Below are 15,491 nucleotides of genomic sequence, written 5' to 3' on the forward strand. Positions count from 1 at the left end.
ACAGGTGCTTTGTCCAGTATTCAATCCTGACACAACAGCTAAGAGACCGGGAAACAACCTGGCTCAGATTCCAGTTGATATCACAAGACCATCGTATGCACCAGAGTGTGTAACTTCCAGCTTTGAGTCCAAACATTCTTCCTCCTTAGCTCTAATAGTGGACTTATCAAACATGTTATCCTCATAAAAAAGTTATTAAAGACTGCACAATCAGCTACTCATCAAGCAATCTTTTCTCCTCTTTTGACTCAATTATTGAAGTCCATGACATAGACCAGAAAAAACACCACCCCAAAACAACAACAAATCCCAAAGGAAGAAAAATTTGCTTAAATAAGGAATTCAGAATTGAACATGAAAGAAACCTCCAAAAATGCAAGTCTTCAAATATAAGTCTTATAATATCAATTTTTATTCAAGAAAGACTGAGAAGAAATACTTACTAGTACTTCATTTACTGACCCTGAAAATAAAACTCAAATGTCCTACTTAATTGGTATTAACCATTTTAAAATGAGCTGATGAGCTTCAGCTTATTTCAAGTGCATATAAACTTGAAGGCAACAGAGAATGTATTTATCATTTTTATGTGTCTACAAAACCACATATTATAATATAAAAATCATGTACATACATACATATTTTGCTGCCACCTTGTGATCAGTCTCTGAATAAGCAGTTCTGCCATCCTTATTCACATTTAGCTCAACTGACTTTAATACAGATATTTTTGAACTGCTACTTGACGTGACAAAGGATGACTGAATCAGATGCTTAGTGAAGAAAATTTTAAAAGGCTGAATAAAATAACTGTTAGTCTTCTGCAATTTCTATGTACTTTTATGTAAGTTTATTGCCACAAATATTATGGAAAATATCACTAAATTCTTTCTGATAAAAATATTGCAGCCTTACATCCAAGTTGAATAGCTGCCTTCAAAACTGAATAAGCTGGTGCCTGTAAAACAAAGAATAAAATAGTAAATAAATTTAATGAAGTGTTTCGCTTGAAACAGATTGTGACAAGGGATATAAAGCATTACCTAAAATGAGAAAAAACTAAACTCAAACCAAATAAAACCCAAACCAAAGCAAACACACAAACAAGAAAAACCCACTAAAAATCATCTGTAGTCTAATCTGCCCTAGAGAAAACTAAATCTAAAGTTAACAGCTTTGCAGAATGTTTCCAGTTCTCTAGAAATGTAAGTCAAGCAAAAGAGACATGGTTGCGTACATCTCCCAAGATGATGCCTCAAGTTCCCAGCCGTATGGATAGCACCTATTAGCCTTTCCTTCAAAAATTTTAACCTAAACTTAAAATAAAATTAAAAAACGTGCAGAGAACACCTCTCAAGAAAACATGATCACTTTAACACTTAACAGAGCTCCGACAGATGCAATTCTGTTCTAGAAAGTTGGAAGCTATACTAGGCAATGTTTTCTTATATTTACCTTTGGGAAAGAATATCAAGAGCCCTATTTTCTCTTTCTCAGATAAATAACTACATCACAGTCACTGGATAAGGAAGGTAAGAATATCACACCTACATCCTCATTAACAGTGCCAATTAGTTAACACTGTACTTACCGCTTCCGCATCGTGCTCAAGCCCAATGTCATGATGCTCCCGTTCATCGTCCCGGAACTGCTTTATGACCTTTAAAAAGTAAGCAGTAAGTCTCCTTTGCAGAGAAAGCAAGGCAGCTGGTATACAAACCTACATGCTGTTGACCATTGCATGCACCACAACAGGCATCTGAGGCCCAGGCGTCTCAAAAGCTTTCCAAAAACCTGAACCTCCAGTTCACCAGGAAGGAAATCTACAGCACTCCTCAAACCTAAACTTCTTTTAATATTCTTTAAAAAGTCTTTTAAAAGTAAGTTTATTATATTACTATTTTTTTCACTGTTTCAAGAAAACCTATAACTTATAGTAACTCGTAACACAAATTAGTTTAACACATACAAATTATTCTGACAATTTGTATACTGAAATTAAAGGTCCCTGCCTTGCCAGATAACCAGTTAGAGTGTTTCCCTGTAAGATAACAGGGCTTTTATCCATTCTAGCATACTCCAAAGAACACTCTCTCTCTTCTAATTTCTCAGCTGGGATAAAAAGTTTTTAAGGACTTGCTCTTGAGATGACTTGCAGATAACAATTGCTTAATAAAGCGCTCAGACACCCAAGCACTGTCCCTAGAGTGCAGATTCCCACTGCTTTGGGTTTCATCATTAGTCCTCCGCATACTGGCTCCGTGAATAACCTTGCTCCTTAGCTTTTTCTCTCTGTTTTGTGCTGTCCCAGTTTACAGCCTTTATTCAAGACTAAAACTATATAACCATATCCAGTATAAGCAGAATGTCCCTACACAATCATATTTTCTCCTTTTGTTTCCCCTCTAAACGCTTCCTATCAATAAAAAATAACCAATATTAAAGCACAGCTTTCCCAGTCAAAAGGGAAATGCTGAATGCCTGAAAGCCCGCTGAAGTTAGTCCAACACACATTTTAATTCCGATGCGTGATTAAGTTACTGCTGCTGAAGGGAAAAACACCCTTTTCACTTGGACTCTCCGTTGACTTTAACATTGTAAGTGATGGAATAAAAAGAGATCTACTGTAAATTCTCACAGCGTATTACTCTAAAAGACTAAGGTCACAGTAGACAATTCAATGAACGTGTTAAACTACTTTCTAAGTCATAGTTAAATACCTGCAATAGTTCTTTGTACTTCTCTGGATCTCCTTCCACAAGAGTTCGGATCTGGCTGTTGTAGTGATCGGATATACTCTCCTCCACTGCCACCGTGCAAGCCATCGCACCTTTCTTCCCAAGTAAAGCACTTCCAGCCCCTGTGATTGTGGTACCAAACATATGCAGACGATGACTTCTGAACCAATAAAAACTATTTAAGCACCTGAAGACTTCATAAAACAACAACAGTAACGACGCAAACTCACCTAAAACAAAACCTGCTACGTTCCAAAAAGGCAACAGAATAGTAGGTCGAACTCTGTACGCGACCATTAATTCATTGAACTTTTTCAGGTGGTCTTTTTCTTGATTCCACATTTGCTGCAAAAGAGCCAGATCACAGTAAAGTGTAAACCCAGGAGAATTAAACATTTCATAAAACTAAGCTAAAGAAAAATGAAACACCTCAGGCCTCTCACATTCTGACTGCAGAGGTAACACTCTTCACTTCATAGAAAGGAAATGGTGAAAAAAGGCAAATAAGGAGGGTTATAAATAGGCATCATAAAAACATTTGCAAAATAGGAGTCTTCATGACACTGTTACAGCAGCTCTAGCCCTGGTAACCCCACTCTTTACAAACGGTGAGAATTAATGGGTAAGTTTTGCTGCAGCTGGTTTGTGTTTAATTATCTTGCCATATAAATCGATCTTGTATCGAAAGATAATATGCAATCTCCAGATATGGATGAATAACCTGAAAGATTAAACACTCTCTTAGAGTTGCGAGAACTTATTGATGTGCTTGTAAGATGGAGTTGTCTCAGGTCAGGAGATAACCTGAAGGGAGTCTCTAGACATGGTTGGATAACCTGAAGAAATTAAACATTCATTGTGGACTTACACGGTTCTTGGTCTAAGCCTAGACTATCTACCCACTGCTTTTGTAAGATGGGCATCCAATTCAGCACTGAACTGCAAAATAAAAGTATTATTGCCTTTGCCTCGAGAACTTTGTCCTTCTCAATGTTTTACCAGGGAAGAAGTGTTTCTCACAAACCCCACGCGTTTAGAAACGAGCGCAGCGGTCACTTCACAGCTTCATGTGACCAGTTAATCAAGCGCCCATTAGCCAGAAGCACCGCGGTCGCCGTCGTGGCGCTGACCTGGATGAGCGGCCCCGCGCTGGACCGGCCCAGCACGGCCATCTGCCCCGCGTAGATGCGGGTGGCCCCGAACTCCCCGGCGTGGTCCACGCGGATGATGCGGTCGAGGGCGGCCCTGCCGAGGCGCCCCGGCGCCGCCCCGCTGCTGCAGGGCCGGAGGGCGGCCCCGGGCCACCTCTCCCGCAGACCTGCCGGAGACAGAAGGGTGAGGCGCGCCCCGCCGCCGCCGCCCCGGCCCCGAGGGGTGCGCGGGGGCCCCCGAGCCCGTACCGGTCGCTGCGCGCCGGGCCCGGCAGCGCCCCAGCCCGCGCCCCAGGGCCGCCGCCATCGCGCTGACCCCGCCGCCGCCTCGGCGCGCGCCGTGACGTCATCACCCCCGCGCCGCCCCCCCCCTTCCGGTTGGCGGGAGAGCCGCGCGCCCAGGGAGGCAGCGGGTGTGCAGGAGAAGAACGCACAAAATCATCTATTGAACGGTAATTACTGTAAAATGAAGGCTGACGCTCCTAAACGCTACACGAAAAGCGCGGTCTCTCCCCTATTAACTCAGCGCCCGCCTCAGATATGGAATCAGAGAATGGTTTGCGTTGGAAGGGACCCCAAAGCCCACCCAGTCCCCGCCTGGCCCGGGCAGGGACACCCCCCACAGCCCAGGCCGCCCCAGGGCCCCCAGCCCGGCCTCGGGCACCTCCGGGGACGGGGCAGCCGCGGCTAACCTGGGCAGACTGGGGCAGAGTGTCATCACCCTCACCGCCAAGAAATTCTTCCTTAAATCAAGCCTAAATCTGCCCCTTTCCAGTTTATACCCTTTCCCCCTCGTCCTATCACCACAAGCCTTTGTGAACAGCCCCTCCCCAGCTCTCTTGTAGCCCCTTCAGGCGCTGGAAGGTCGCTCTAAGGTCTCCTCAGAGCCTTCTCCAGGCTGAACAACCCCAGCTCTCTCAGCCTGTCCCCTAGGGGAGGGGCTCCAGCCCTCGCATCATCCTTGTCTCCTCCTCCAGACCCACTCCACCAGCTCTATTATCTTTCTTATGCTAAGGATTCCAGAACTGGACACAATACTCGAGTGATAACACAGCACTGCACAGAAAATCCTCAAGAACAATCTCAGAATAAAGGAAAAGGTCAGCAGCTCACTTAGAAATACCATTCCCTCAGAGTCACACAGCTCCAACAGTTTAGAAACGTGAATTTAAGGGAACTGACACACACCTGTATTTCTAAAGTATAACTTCAATCTCAAATATTCACATTTTACAATAAAGAGAACAATAGTCAAGGTGTTTGTACACAAATAAAACACAAGTAATAAAGCTTTAACACATTTTAAAAAAAAAAGCAAGTCCATATGGCTTTCCCAGCAAGGGATAGTGTGCTCAGTGACCCGATGGCTGCTGCTCCCCTCCTACTCCCAGTACTTTAGATCAGGTTGTTTTCCCTGAACCATTTTGAGAAGTCATCCAGTGTTCAACTGCAGTTGCTATTTCACAGCAAATTAAAACCCAAAGTCTCTTCTCTAGAAATATTTAGAAAACTTATTTCCAACCCATGCCATATTTTCCTCTCCTATGCGCCATTTCCAAACACTGATATGCATCTCTTTTGCTTTGGTTTTAAAGGAAAAGTGAGCTGGAAACATGTAAAACTACACCATTCTCTCCCCTCCTGATTCTTAAAGCATAATCCATAAGAACAGTACAAAGTTTTTAAGCAGAATTTCAGTTCTGATCACATTATACACAAAACCCCTGGAAAAAACAGGGACTTCACATAAACCCCAGCCGCCCTGAATTGTAGCAGCAATAAAGCATCCTACCACACAGTTTTTTTGGACAAGTTTAGCACAGTATAAATTCACATTTCCAGTCTTGGTAACTTTAAGGCCTGCCAGCATTAAACACTAGCTTATAGACAAAGACTATAAGCATCCATTACAGAGACTGCAGTGCCAGGATGCCAGTCAGCTGCTCAGTTTTTTGGTGCTACAGATGGTTTTGCTCTTATCTAGTGCTTCTGGGAGCTTCAGGAAGCGAAGTTCTTTCAGCTTTTCATGTTTTTTAAGGATGCCCCTGAGCTTCTGTTATCTTTCTGATTAGAAACAGCTTGTCACGACTCTCCTGGAAAGACAGAATAAAAAACCACACTCTAGATGAAGGGAAGCACTACCATTTATCTACAAGCAGCTAATTTATTTATTAGAAACAAACAGGTGCACTCACTACACTCTACTCTAACCAACGGCTCCTAGCACACTCTGAACTGCCTGACAATTTTAAGTTTACAATAGTCTTGACTTCATTTATCTCATGTTAGGTCACATATTAACAGCTCTGCATTGAGCCTAGTAAAATCATCTCACACACCTGAAAACTTAAAGCAAGATAGGTGGATTTAAGCAAGGTAACAAAGGAAGAACAGTGACACCACTTCTTACAGGCATATCCCATGCACATGTCGTCTGACGCTTTAGTGCTTCAGTTATTTTTTTTGAGCAATTCTTCACTGCCTGTTCAAATACTAAGGATCCAGAAAACTATGCAAACTGTTGTTCCTCTGCTTGCCTGATTACTGAAGCAACATAGAACACATCAGGAGTGCAGAAAAGATAGTGGGTCATATCTTACCATAACCAGTTGTTCCCTCAGCTGCTCAACCACTCGCTTGTGTGCTCCCGCCAAGGCAATAAAATAGACCATAACAAGGCTGCAAACAACAAACCAACATTATATATTAGCACCATGCAAAACAGAATTAGTCAGAAAAGGGGCTAAAGGAATTGTCAGTACAATATACAGCTAGGGTAGGTTGGGCACAGCTCTGCTCAAGAGCATCTGTTGAGATACTTGTCCTGCTGTTAGCAGGCAGGGACAGAGCACTAGAGGACAGAGCCACAGCCACATTCAGATGTCGCAGGTTGTGTCCTGGCAGCTCTCTCTAAACTGCCAGCTCCTGCTCTCTTCTCAGTGTATATATGGGGGTGTTACTCCTCAGAAATTAAGTTTAATGAAGTATCACTGGAGTAAGTCTTTGCCGCCGCTGGGGCTTCTAACTATGGTAAGCAGCCACAGAGTGGTATTGTAGTCATTCCTAATAGCACATATTCCAGACGTAATCTGTGACCCAGATTATCCACGTGACAATGAAGAGCAGTAGCAAGAACTGGAATGGCACAAATACCTATATAAATCACCTATTTTTTTTTCCCAACTAATAAGCCGTAGGGTAGTAGAGCAAGTTATCCTCCACTTGTAACTCAGGCTTACTGATGAAGTAAAAAAAGAAAAAAACCCAAACAAAAAAAAGAGGAATGGATGAACTGTGCTGCTGCACTGAATCAGGTCTCCACAGTACTCACCAAATGACCATAAAAAAAGGCACTGCAAAGGCTTCTGATGTTATGCCATAAAGGACCTGCTGCAGACCTGTTGGAAACCCAAGTACTGTAGCTGGAACAACTGCCCATGAAGTGTCAAAATTCCTGAATGGCCCACATGCCTTGGAGGAGGGGATTCTGTCAAAGAAGCAGAAGAGAAAGGAGATGCTACGCCAATATGTGAAGTTAAAGTAATCAACACAAGTTTAGGACCATTTTGCTGATGGGGTAAAAGTGTCCTTTCTCTTTAGAACTGCAATTTTTGTTTACATGAACTAAGTAGTAATTCAATATATTATCCATGACATATTTCATTCCAATCTATCATTCCAAATTTGTGTGTCTGTTTTGAAGCAACTGACAACCTTAGAGCAAATGTCAACAAAAGTTAAATTGTCACTTACTGTGCTATGCTGATTCCCAAAGGAATAAAAGCCAAGACGAGCCCAATCAACAGTACCACCAAGAAGAAAAAATTGGAACTTGATGCTCTGATAGGCCTAGCTGCAGGTTTACGTGTATGTATCAAACTGATCTGAAGAGGGAAAGAGAGCAAGACTGTTACCACTACATCTATATACGTATGTCCAAGTATAATTTCCCCACCAACAAAATTTTCCCTACTAAAATACACTATCACCTACTACATAACGATCCTTCATTTGATGTACATGGACTGAAAAGAGCTAAGACAAGAATGCTTTATGTTCCAGTGTAAGTCAATGTCTCCTGCTTTGTGCAAGAATTTGATCCAGAGGGCCTCACACGCTTGCACAGAGTCAAATAACATCAGTCCTCTGGTGTATGAACCCTGGCACAGCCTTTACCTTTGCTGTGTCACATCTTCACTAGATACATTCCTTCTTCTAAGAACTAAAATATCAATAAGAATTTGTTGCACTGAAGGAGCTGTGCAGTCATAAAGCAAAGCTTCGGATAAGCAGAAATTAAGTCTTGAACATCCAACTCTGCTTGGATTATCCATCTGGCTTACAAATTTTTAGCAGCTTGGCAAAATCTTGCCTTGGACAAGCTCTATTGCTAGTAAACAGATAATTGTACGTAAGTATGATAAACTAGCTACATAAGAAGATTTTAACTAACACCCCCCAGAAAAATAATTGATGAGGTAGTTACTAAAATGTTGGTTTGCTTCCTTTCAAAGCAAAATTCTACCTTCTCTTAAAAGCAAGAAGCACATAGAAAATGTAATACCATTACCGCATTTCCAGTATTCCACACATCCTTCATTACCTTTTTAATGTAAAAGATGATGAAGTATTTTATAGTTGCTATTGCAGGGAGAAGTGGTGAAAAGAAGGTTCCGATCCAGCAGATAGTCTGCCCATAAATGATTTCCAGGACATTGTCAGAAATTCCAAATTCCTGCAATCCACACCACTGAACTAGCTTGCAAGAGCAATGAGTAACTAACAACCTAGAATCAAAGAATATCATTAGTTCTAGTTACAGACATTAGCTGAATTCTAACACATTTGGAACACACAGATATTTAGCATTCAAGTGTTAGAAAACATAGCAGAAAAATGTCTGAAGAAAAAAAAGACTCAAATATCAAAAACTACAAGCCATCTGAAGAGCAAGCAAGTGCTCAAATCACCAGAAATAAGTTTAAGTTTTATTTTAAGATTAGAAATATAGAGAATTAATAACAGAAAAAAGAAAATGTGCTTCATATGTAATTTGCAAAAGCATGCTCAAAAGGCAGAGATACTTACTTTCTAGGAAAGTCCCAAAACAGGGTCACAGCAATAATGATAATAAAATCAAAAATCATCAGCTTATACATTTCTTGCCCAACTTCAGACTCCCAGCACTATAAAAACAAGTCAGGAAAAACAAGATTAGAAGTCTAAATAACAAGTGAAAAATAAATCCGCCAGTCACTAAAGCAACAAAACTCTCAGTCAGTTAATGCCATAAAGTTCAAGTGCTATTACCACACACTTCTAAAGTAGGTAAGCGTTTCAGAGCTTCTGTGTCAAGCTGTTTGTTTGGTTTGTTGGGTTTTGCTTGGTTTTGTTTGTTGTTTTGGGTTTTATCCGAGGAAAGACTTTGTCTCACTGGATCGAGAGGCGGTTAATACCACTGTCTCCAAAACACAACTACTGCAAATAGTCCTCATGGTGGTCAGAAAGTCTATCCTAAATGATTATCTGCCACTGGACTAATGCTATTCAGAGTTTTAGATAAACAAAGGATATATGTAAGAACTGTACTGGCTTGCACAGAGCAGTAATAATCAGCATCAGGTATAACGTGAGCAGCAACTCCAGGTCTGACTCTGAATACCTCTAGACAAGCAAGTCTCATGGAAAACAAATCTCTACTCACTAGTTCAGACATCTAAAGACCAAGACAAATCTGCTTACAGGATAGAGTTCATAGTTGTATCCACAGGCTTTACACTCGACAGTGGCACAGTAGGAGATGTGACTCCACAGCGAGAACAAAAGAACACCAATATTGGCCAACCGCATGAAGACACACCTGGAAGAAATGCAAAACCCTATACTAAACCTGCCAAAAAAAAAATGGAGCCTTTCCAACACCTGGCTCAACTTGCACAGGAGTCCAAGGAAGGCTTAAAACACAAAAGGGTTGTACAGAGCTTTATTGCAACAACCAGCTTGATAACAAACACATTTCTCAGTAGCAAGTTAAATTGCTTTTCAACTTCCTTGCTTCAGGCTACAGTCCTATGTTTCTTTTCTCAGTATTGTTCCTAGATCAGTCATTTTAGTTGCAGATCTTGACCCCGCAAAGGGCTATGATTCTCTGAAGTATGGTCTGAGAAGCCAAATGACAACTCTGTGCCACATTTCCCTCTCAGGTGGCTTCAGGCTTTCAGAGGCACTTAGCCAAACTGCAAACAAAAAGCACTGGGAACTTGATGGAGTTTGGATGCTTCAGCCCATATCTTACCGCTTTAGGCTGCCAAATGTTAGTTGATCATTCAAGGAACTGTTGCACACAAGATGGTGTGAATGCACAGCTCTCCAGCATCAACTTGCCTACTATTTATTCAAGCTGTTGAAGATGTCCAGACCACATAGCTAAACAGCACCGAGAAAAACTCAGACACTTGAAATGATTGCACTGTACCGTCGTCAAAGCAGGAGATTGTTTCCAGATTTAAAATTAGTTTCCAACTAAACATAAGTCAAACAATTCCTGTGTGGTTTCTAGTGCCTCAGTCCTCCAGCGCAGAGTTCAACCTCTCTGCTTCTTCCTATCTGAATGCTTACAATACTCTTAACCTAACAAGAACAAGCTGTTGAAACATTCAAGGGCGCAATAAAAATGTCTTTACCTCATCAATGTCAGCCTAATTTCAAAGGCTGGTGAATAATCTTCAAATCTGATCAGAAACGAGAAGATCTGAGGAGCAATGATGTTGGCCAATGTGATTACAATGGAAGGCAAGTATTGCACCAAAAGATTAGCCTGGAAGTCCAAACTGCTGATGTCCTATACAAGAAGAGATAAGTGAAAATAATAAAGAAACACACTTTCCTGACATCAGGCTCTCTCCAGCTACCCATCAGCTTCTCTTGTCCAGGATTAAGGCAGCGTCTTTTACTGTCTTCACCTCCACAGACATTTGGAACTTCAAGCCTGACCACTGCTATCCATCTCGGCAGTCTGCTGCTACATACCCTTGCTTTCTCCTGCTCCTTTCAGCAGTAACTCCCCCCCCACCTCCAGGTATAAGTATTTCAATGCTTCCCCAAAGTTTCAGTGAGAAGAGGCTTCATCTCACCAAGGCTCATGTCGGACTATGCTGTCTAACCCAGCACTAAGGCTACCAGCTTTTACACCTATGCCAAAGCACAGACACTTTCTCAAATTATTCTCAGAGGTGCCAAGCAGCTCTTCTGACTTTCCCACCATCTTAACAAGTTCTTCTACCCACTCATTTAGGCAAGGTCAAGATATTAACCCTTATACATGAAGCCCACAGCAAGTGAAGCAGTTTTTCAAGCTGTTCAGTGTTGTGTTATCCTCCTTCTCTGCCCTCAAAAAATAGCCCTGACACAAACAGTCTGTAGTCCTTGTTTCCTGCTCTCTCTCTGAAATCCAGCCAGTTCACAGAAGTTAAAAGTTAGGTCCACCATAAGCGCAACTTTCACCATACACATCCAGTGCCCATCACATCAGCAAAGAACAGAGGAGAGAGAAAAAACTTGGTCCCCATTCATATCAGGCTATTTCACCTCCAGTGTCCTACAGAGAAGTCAATTACTGTTGTGAAACTGTTGTCTGCTCTTGCTGTTCTGCTTCTGAACTGCTCTTCCCATCCACTTGTCCTGCCAGGGGCGAAAAACCCCACTCAACCTGATTCTTTCCACCACTGATGCAAGAACCTTGTCTTTTGCAAAGCACTCCCTGCTCAAAGTCTTCCTGTTTCCCCACACAGCTGTAACTCAAGCCACAATATAGATCACAATCTTTACTCTCTTCTTCCCTTCCTGTTCACTTTTGCAGTTGAGCAGTGAACCAGATCAAGAAGCTGATCACAATGAAGTTTCTTTTACAGATCAGTTCCCTCAGCCAGTTTACTGCCCAGGCACACGAGTGTGCGCGCTTGTGGTTAGCTGATCACACCGAGGTGAGAACAGTCTCATGGGAAGGGAAGTGAGAGATGCTTTTCTTGTCATCAGCTCCACAGCAGATGACACCGCAGGCTTCTGTATTAAAGGGAGACATTGCTGGTTTTACTTTTACAAATGCTTCTTGATGCTTCTTGTTCTCCCCCACTAAAAAGAAAAAATCTAGGTCTGTAAAATGCATTTGCAGATCTCTTGCGTGAAAGGTGCTATATTAAGACACTTGACTCTTTCACAACAGTTCCTCTTGCCGTAATCATCAGCCCCGACTGAATCCGTCCTAATGTCATCTCTGATACTTACACTGGAGTTTTCTTGAGAGAAGACAGTTGCTCTATAGATAGAGTAGAAACATCCTGATAAAACTGCAATAACAATTATATTTATAAATATTCTCAGGGAGTAGATGCGTAGCTTTTCTTTCATTGTCCTGTCAGCTATTTTTTGCTTCATTCTTTCTTCCTCCAAGTCTGTCTACAAAAAAAAAACAAAACAAAGGATGTGTAGTGTTCTAGACAACTGAACTTTACCAGAGCAGAAAGCAACTCACTGTAATTTATGAAATCTGTATTTACTGCTTTGTGGTTTGAAGTGGAGGTATCTTTTCAAAGTTAATGGTTTCACTACAGAAGTCTCTGCTTCTAGTGTACAGAGAGGAGGGAAAAAAAAAAAAGAGCGTTTCCAACTCTCTTTTCAGACAAATTTATGATCTGGGAAAGCTATTAGCTGCATTGGCATTTCTCATGTGCACGTGTGTCAAAAGACACCTGGTGAGAAACTTTCAGTATCTTCTTTCTGCAACAATGCCCTCAACTTGTATAAAGAGTACCATCTGAATTTCAACTTCAGCCTACCACATCGCAGACTTACAAACCAGGATACTCAAACTGATTCCCAATAGCACAAAAGTTTTGCCTACAGCTGGGATAGTTTCTACATAATCCAACAGGAAGAGCTAACTCAGGAAGCAGGACTGGAATGTGAGGAAAAGGCAGATAAGACAAGAATTAATAGGTTGGCTTCAATTCCCAGAGGATGGAGGAAGGGCCATCAACCTCAAGTGCCAATTCTTCTGTCTTACCACAACTCTAGTTACCTAGAAAGCATGCAAGAGGATGTGGGTTGCCCTGCTCTCGATGTAAACTACTTCAATCCTCCGTATCTTTATTCCATTATCTGCAGAGCTATAAACATTTTTTTGCCATCTAAGCTATACGAAATGACAATCACAGAAAAATGGAAGTAACTCACCTTGAGCTCATATTGCAAGCTGCGATGTTTTAGCCGTGCTGCATTTGCATCTGTAATGCAGAAATCCCAGCCTGCAAAGACTTTGTTACAGTAACTCTGAAATTGATCTTCATTATGCACCAAGTTCTGCTTAAATCCTGCCACAGACCTAGAGAAAAATATAACTTCGCTTCATTCATGAAAAGACATATTTTATCCACAGAAAATGAAATGAAACCACAGACCTAAAGCAGCCTGGCTCATCAAGGACAAAATGCAATGAAATTACACTACATCCCCCCCTCCATGAGCAAACAGCCACATTTGCTTTATATCAACAAGCTTCTGGGAAGCTTTCAGTATGAGATGTGCAGAGAAGCCAGCCAAAGCCATGACTGACACAGGTTACTTCCCTCTGCACTTAGCCACAGTGACACCTTCTCACACCATTCAGTGCTGCTCTGACACTGACAAGAGCTGGCACAGGAAACAGAGATGGTAGAAAAACCCTAAATAAAACCTTCCAACAGTAACTGTACACTCAAGGGTCTTTTATTTATATATATGTGTACAAATAAAACCCTAATACTTCAATTTTATTGATCTATTTCACTGCCCCAGTTTCCCAAAGACAGACAAAGGCCATTGTGGCACTGCACTCTCAAGCAAAAGGTTTTCCATTTCCATATAAAACAGTTCCGGAATGCAGCATGTTCCCTACAAGCAAGAATGCAACATAAAACAGCAATAAACAGCAGGAACTAAACTATACCAACGTCTTTACCTTTTTATTATCCAGAGGAGACTTAATGCAAGGTAGGCAAACGTAGCCAGCAGATAGGCTAGTGGCAAGTTGTACTCCAACATACTGAGCCACACATCATCTATTGTGTAATAGCCATAAAACAAACTTGTCACTTCAAGGAACCCCTGTGAAAACATGAAGTTTAAATAGATTTTTTAACAGCAGCAGCAACTGCCTCATTAAATCCAGCACAGTATTAAGCAATCATTCGGTAAATTTAAAACTACTGCTGGAGCCCCCAGCAAGCTACTCCAGTCTGTAGCTTCTAAACACTGCCCGTTGCCTCTACTGAACTGTAACACAGACACTAAGAGCTTAAAAATCTCTCCCCTTTCCCATCAAAGGGCTCTATGACAAGGACACTGAGACGCTATACAGAGAGCACAATAGGCAGCGTGCTCTGGGATACGTAATGTTTGGCAGCTGGGGAGCAGAGGTGCCGGCTGCAGCATGTGGCCAACCAGGCCCTGCAGACGTTCTCTGAAAGTCAGTTTGAAGACCACCCCCCCTTCTCACAGATTAAGGATAAAGGCTAATTTTACCCCAGCGATGCCTTATCATTTTTCAAAATTACCAAAACTTCATTCCCCAAGTAAAATGTTTTCACATTTTACATGTTACGTGAGACAGAGATACTTAATTAAGAAAAATAAATCTATTTACTTACCGTGCCACTGAGCAAATCTTTAAGGTACGTATAGAAGTAAACCAGTCCCTTGTTAGCATTAGGGTTATAAACTGTGCAGTGAGGCTCTGTCAAAAGGAAGGCTGGAAAAGTCACTTAAATGGTAATGCCCATCAAACTGCAAGATCATGCTCACTCAAACACAGCAAATTATAATTAAAAAAAAAGCATTTATTTGTCCTGGGAGGTAGAAGAGAAGCTGATGGAAAGGGGGACCCTTATAAATAACAGCAGTACATAGAGAAGATGTTTACCTATGTTCTTTGGAGAAATTTTAGCAAAGCTGCTGTTGAATACTCCATATTTAGAAATGATACTGGGAAGTGTAACAAAACTGAACATCAGGAGAAAAATTATAAAATTCAGCAGGACCAGAAAACGCAGGAAGGAGAAGTAGGACTGGATACCAGTACCAAATTTCCCTGTGAATAAGAGAAACATATGTAAATAATTAAGATGATAAAATCACTGAAAATAGAGAATGAAATTATCATTTCAGTTATATTGAGTTACCTGAGGAAACATTACTAAAGGTAGTTTTAACTACAGCAGGGTTTTAGTAATATAACCGAAATGGAAATACGAGTTTTTAATAGTTTTCTCCAGTATATTTCCTTCTACCCCATCATAGATCTTACATCAGCAATAACAAAGGAAGCAGTTAACTTCTTAAACATACACAGCTACATCTAAAACTGCATCCACACATTACATTACCAATAGCAGAAGCAACTTAAAAGAGGATAAATTTCCATAAGACTGTAAATACCTTCTATGCTGTGAATATCATGTCGCCAAAGCTCCAGATAAGATGACAACTCCTTGACATCACTGAAGAATTTTTTCAGCGATTTACTGCTAGCTCTTTTCCGCTGTTTCCATCCAGATAAAGGCTTTATATC

General features: G+C 41.4%; 2 protein-coding genes across 3 annotated transcripts; both read right to left on the reverse strand.

Annotated features, from left to right (window-relative positions):
• Positions 1-393: 393 nt before the first annotated feature.
• Positions 394-4,200, reverse strand: COQ7 (coenzyme Q7, hydroxylase). Its single transcript, XM_069869916.1, has 6 exons — positions 4,139-4,200; positions 3,869-4,056; positions 2,969-3,083; positions 2,721-2,860; positions 1,592-1,660; positions 394-958 (listed from the first exon to the last, which is right to left on the reverse strand). Exons 1-6 carry the CDS (start codon positions 4,194-4,196, stop codon positions 881-883), a joined length of 648 nt encoding a protein of 215 aa, XP_069726017.1. The 5' UTR covers positions 4,197-4,200; the 3' UTR covers positions 394-880.
• Positions 4,201-5,174: 974 nt separating this feature from the next.
• On the reverse strand, positions 5,175-15,491 carry TMC7 (transmembrane channel like 7). 2 transcript variants are annotated; one of them, XM_069870568.1, is made up of 14 exons: positions 15,359-15,491; positions 14,844-15,011; positions 14,572-14,657; positions 13,884-14,029; positions 13,121-13,268; positions 12,173-12,343; positions 10,573-10,730; positions 9,632-9,749; positions 8,978-9,075; positions 8,493-8,676; positions 7,643-7,773; positions 7,221-7,376; positions 6,490-6,568; positions 5,175-5,982 (listed from the first exon to the last, which is right to left on the reverse strand). In XM_069870568.1, exons 2-14 carry the CDS (start codon positions 14,929-14,931, stop codon positions 5,923-5,925), a joined length of 1,623 nt encoding a protein of 540 aa, XP_069726669.1. In that variant the 5' UTR covers positions 14,932-15,011; positions 15,359-15,491; the 3' UTR covers positions 5,175-5,922. The 2 variants fall into 2 exon arrangements, with proteins under 2 accessions (XP_069726669.1, XP_069726670.1); XM_069870569.1 differs by lacking the exons at positions 13,884-14,029; positions 14,572-14,657; positions 14,844-15,011; positions 15,359-15,491 and having other exon boundaries at positions 12,173-12,339; positions 13,121-13,236.

The sequence above is a fragment of the Phaenicophaeus curvirostris genome, chromosome 16, assembly GCF_032191515.1.
Source record: "Phaenicophaeus curvirostris isolate KB17595 chromosome 16, BPBGC_Pcur_1.0, whole genome shotgun sequence".
NCBI classification, from domain to species: domain Eukaryota; kingdom Metazoa; phylum Chordata; class Aves; order Cuculiformes; family Cuculidae; genus Phaenicophaeus; species Phaenicophaeus curvirostris.

Coding starts and splice junctions, on each gene's coding strand:
- COQ7 (XM_069869916.1), bottom strand. CDS start 4,196: ATGGCGGCGGCCCTGGGGCGCGGGCTGGGGCGCTGCCGGGCCCGGCGC. Junction 2,861..2,968: donor CGTAGCAGGTTTTGTTTTAG/GTGAGTTTGCGT, acceptor CCACAATCACAG/GGGCTGGAAGTGCTTTACTT. Junction 959..1,591: donor TTGAGCACGATGCGGAAGCG/GTAAGTACAGTG, acceptor TTTGTTTTACAG/GCACCAGCTTATTCAGTTTT.
- TMC7 (XM_069870568.1), bottom strand. CDS start 14,931: ATGTTCAGTTTTGTTACACTTCCCAGTATCATTTCTAAATATGGAGTA. Junction 7,774..8,492: donor TCATCTTTTACATTAAAAAG/GTAATGAAGGAT, acceptor TTCCCTCTTCAG/ATCAGTTTGATACATACACG. Junction 6,569..7,220: donor CCTTTTTTTATGGTCATTTG/GTGAGTACTGTG, acceptor TGTTGTTTGCAG/CCTTGTTATGGTCTATTTTA.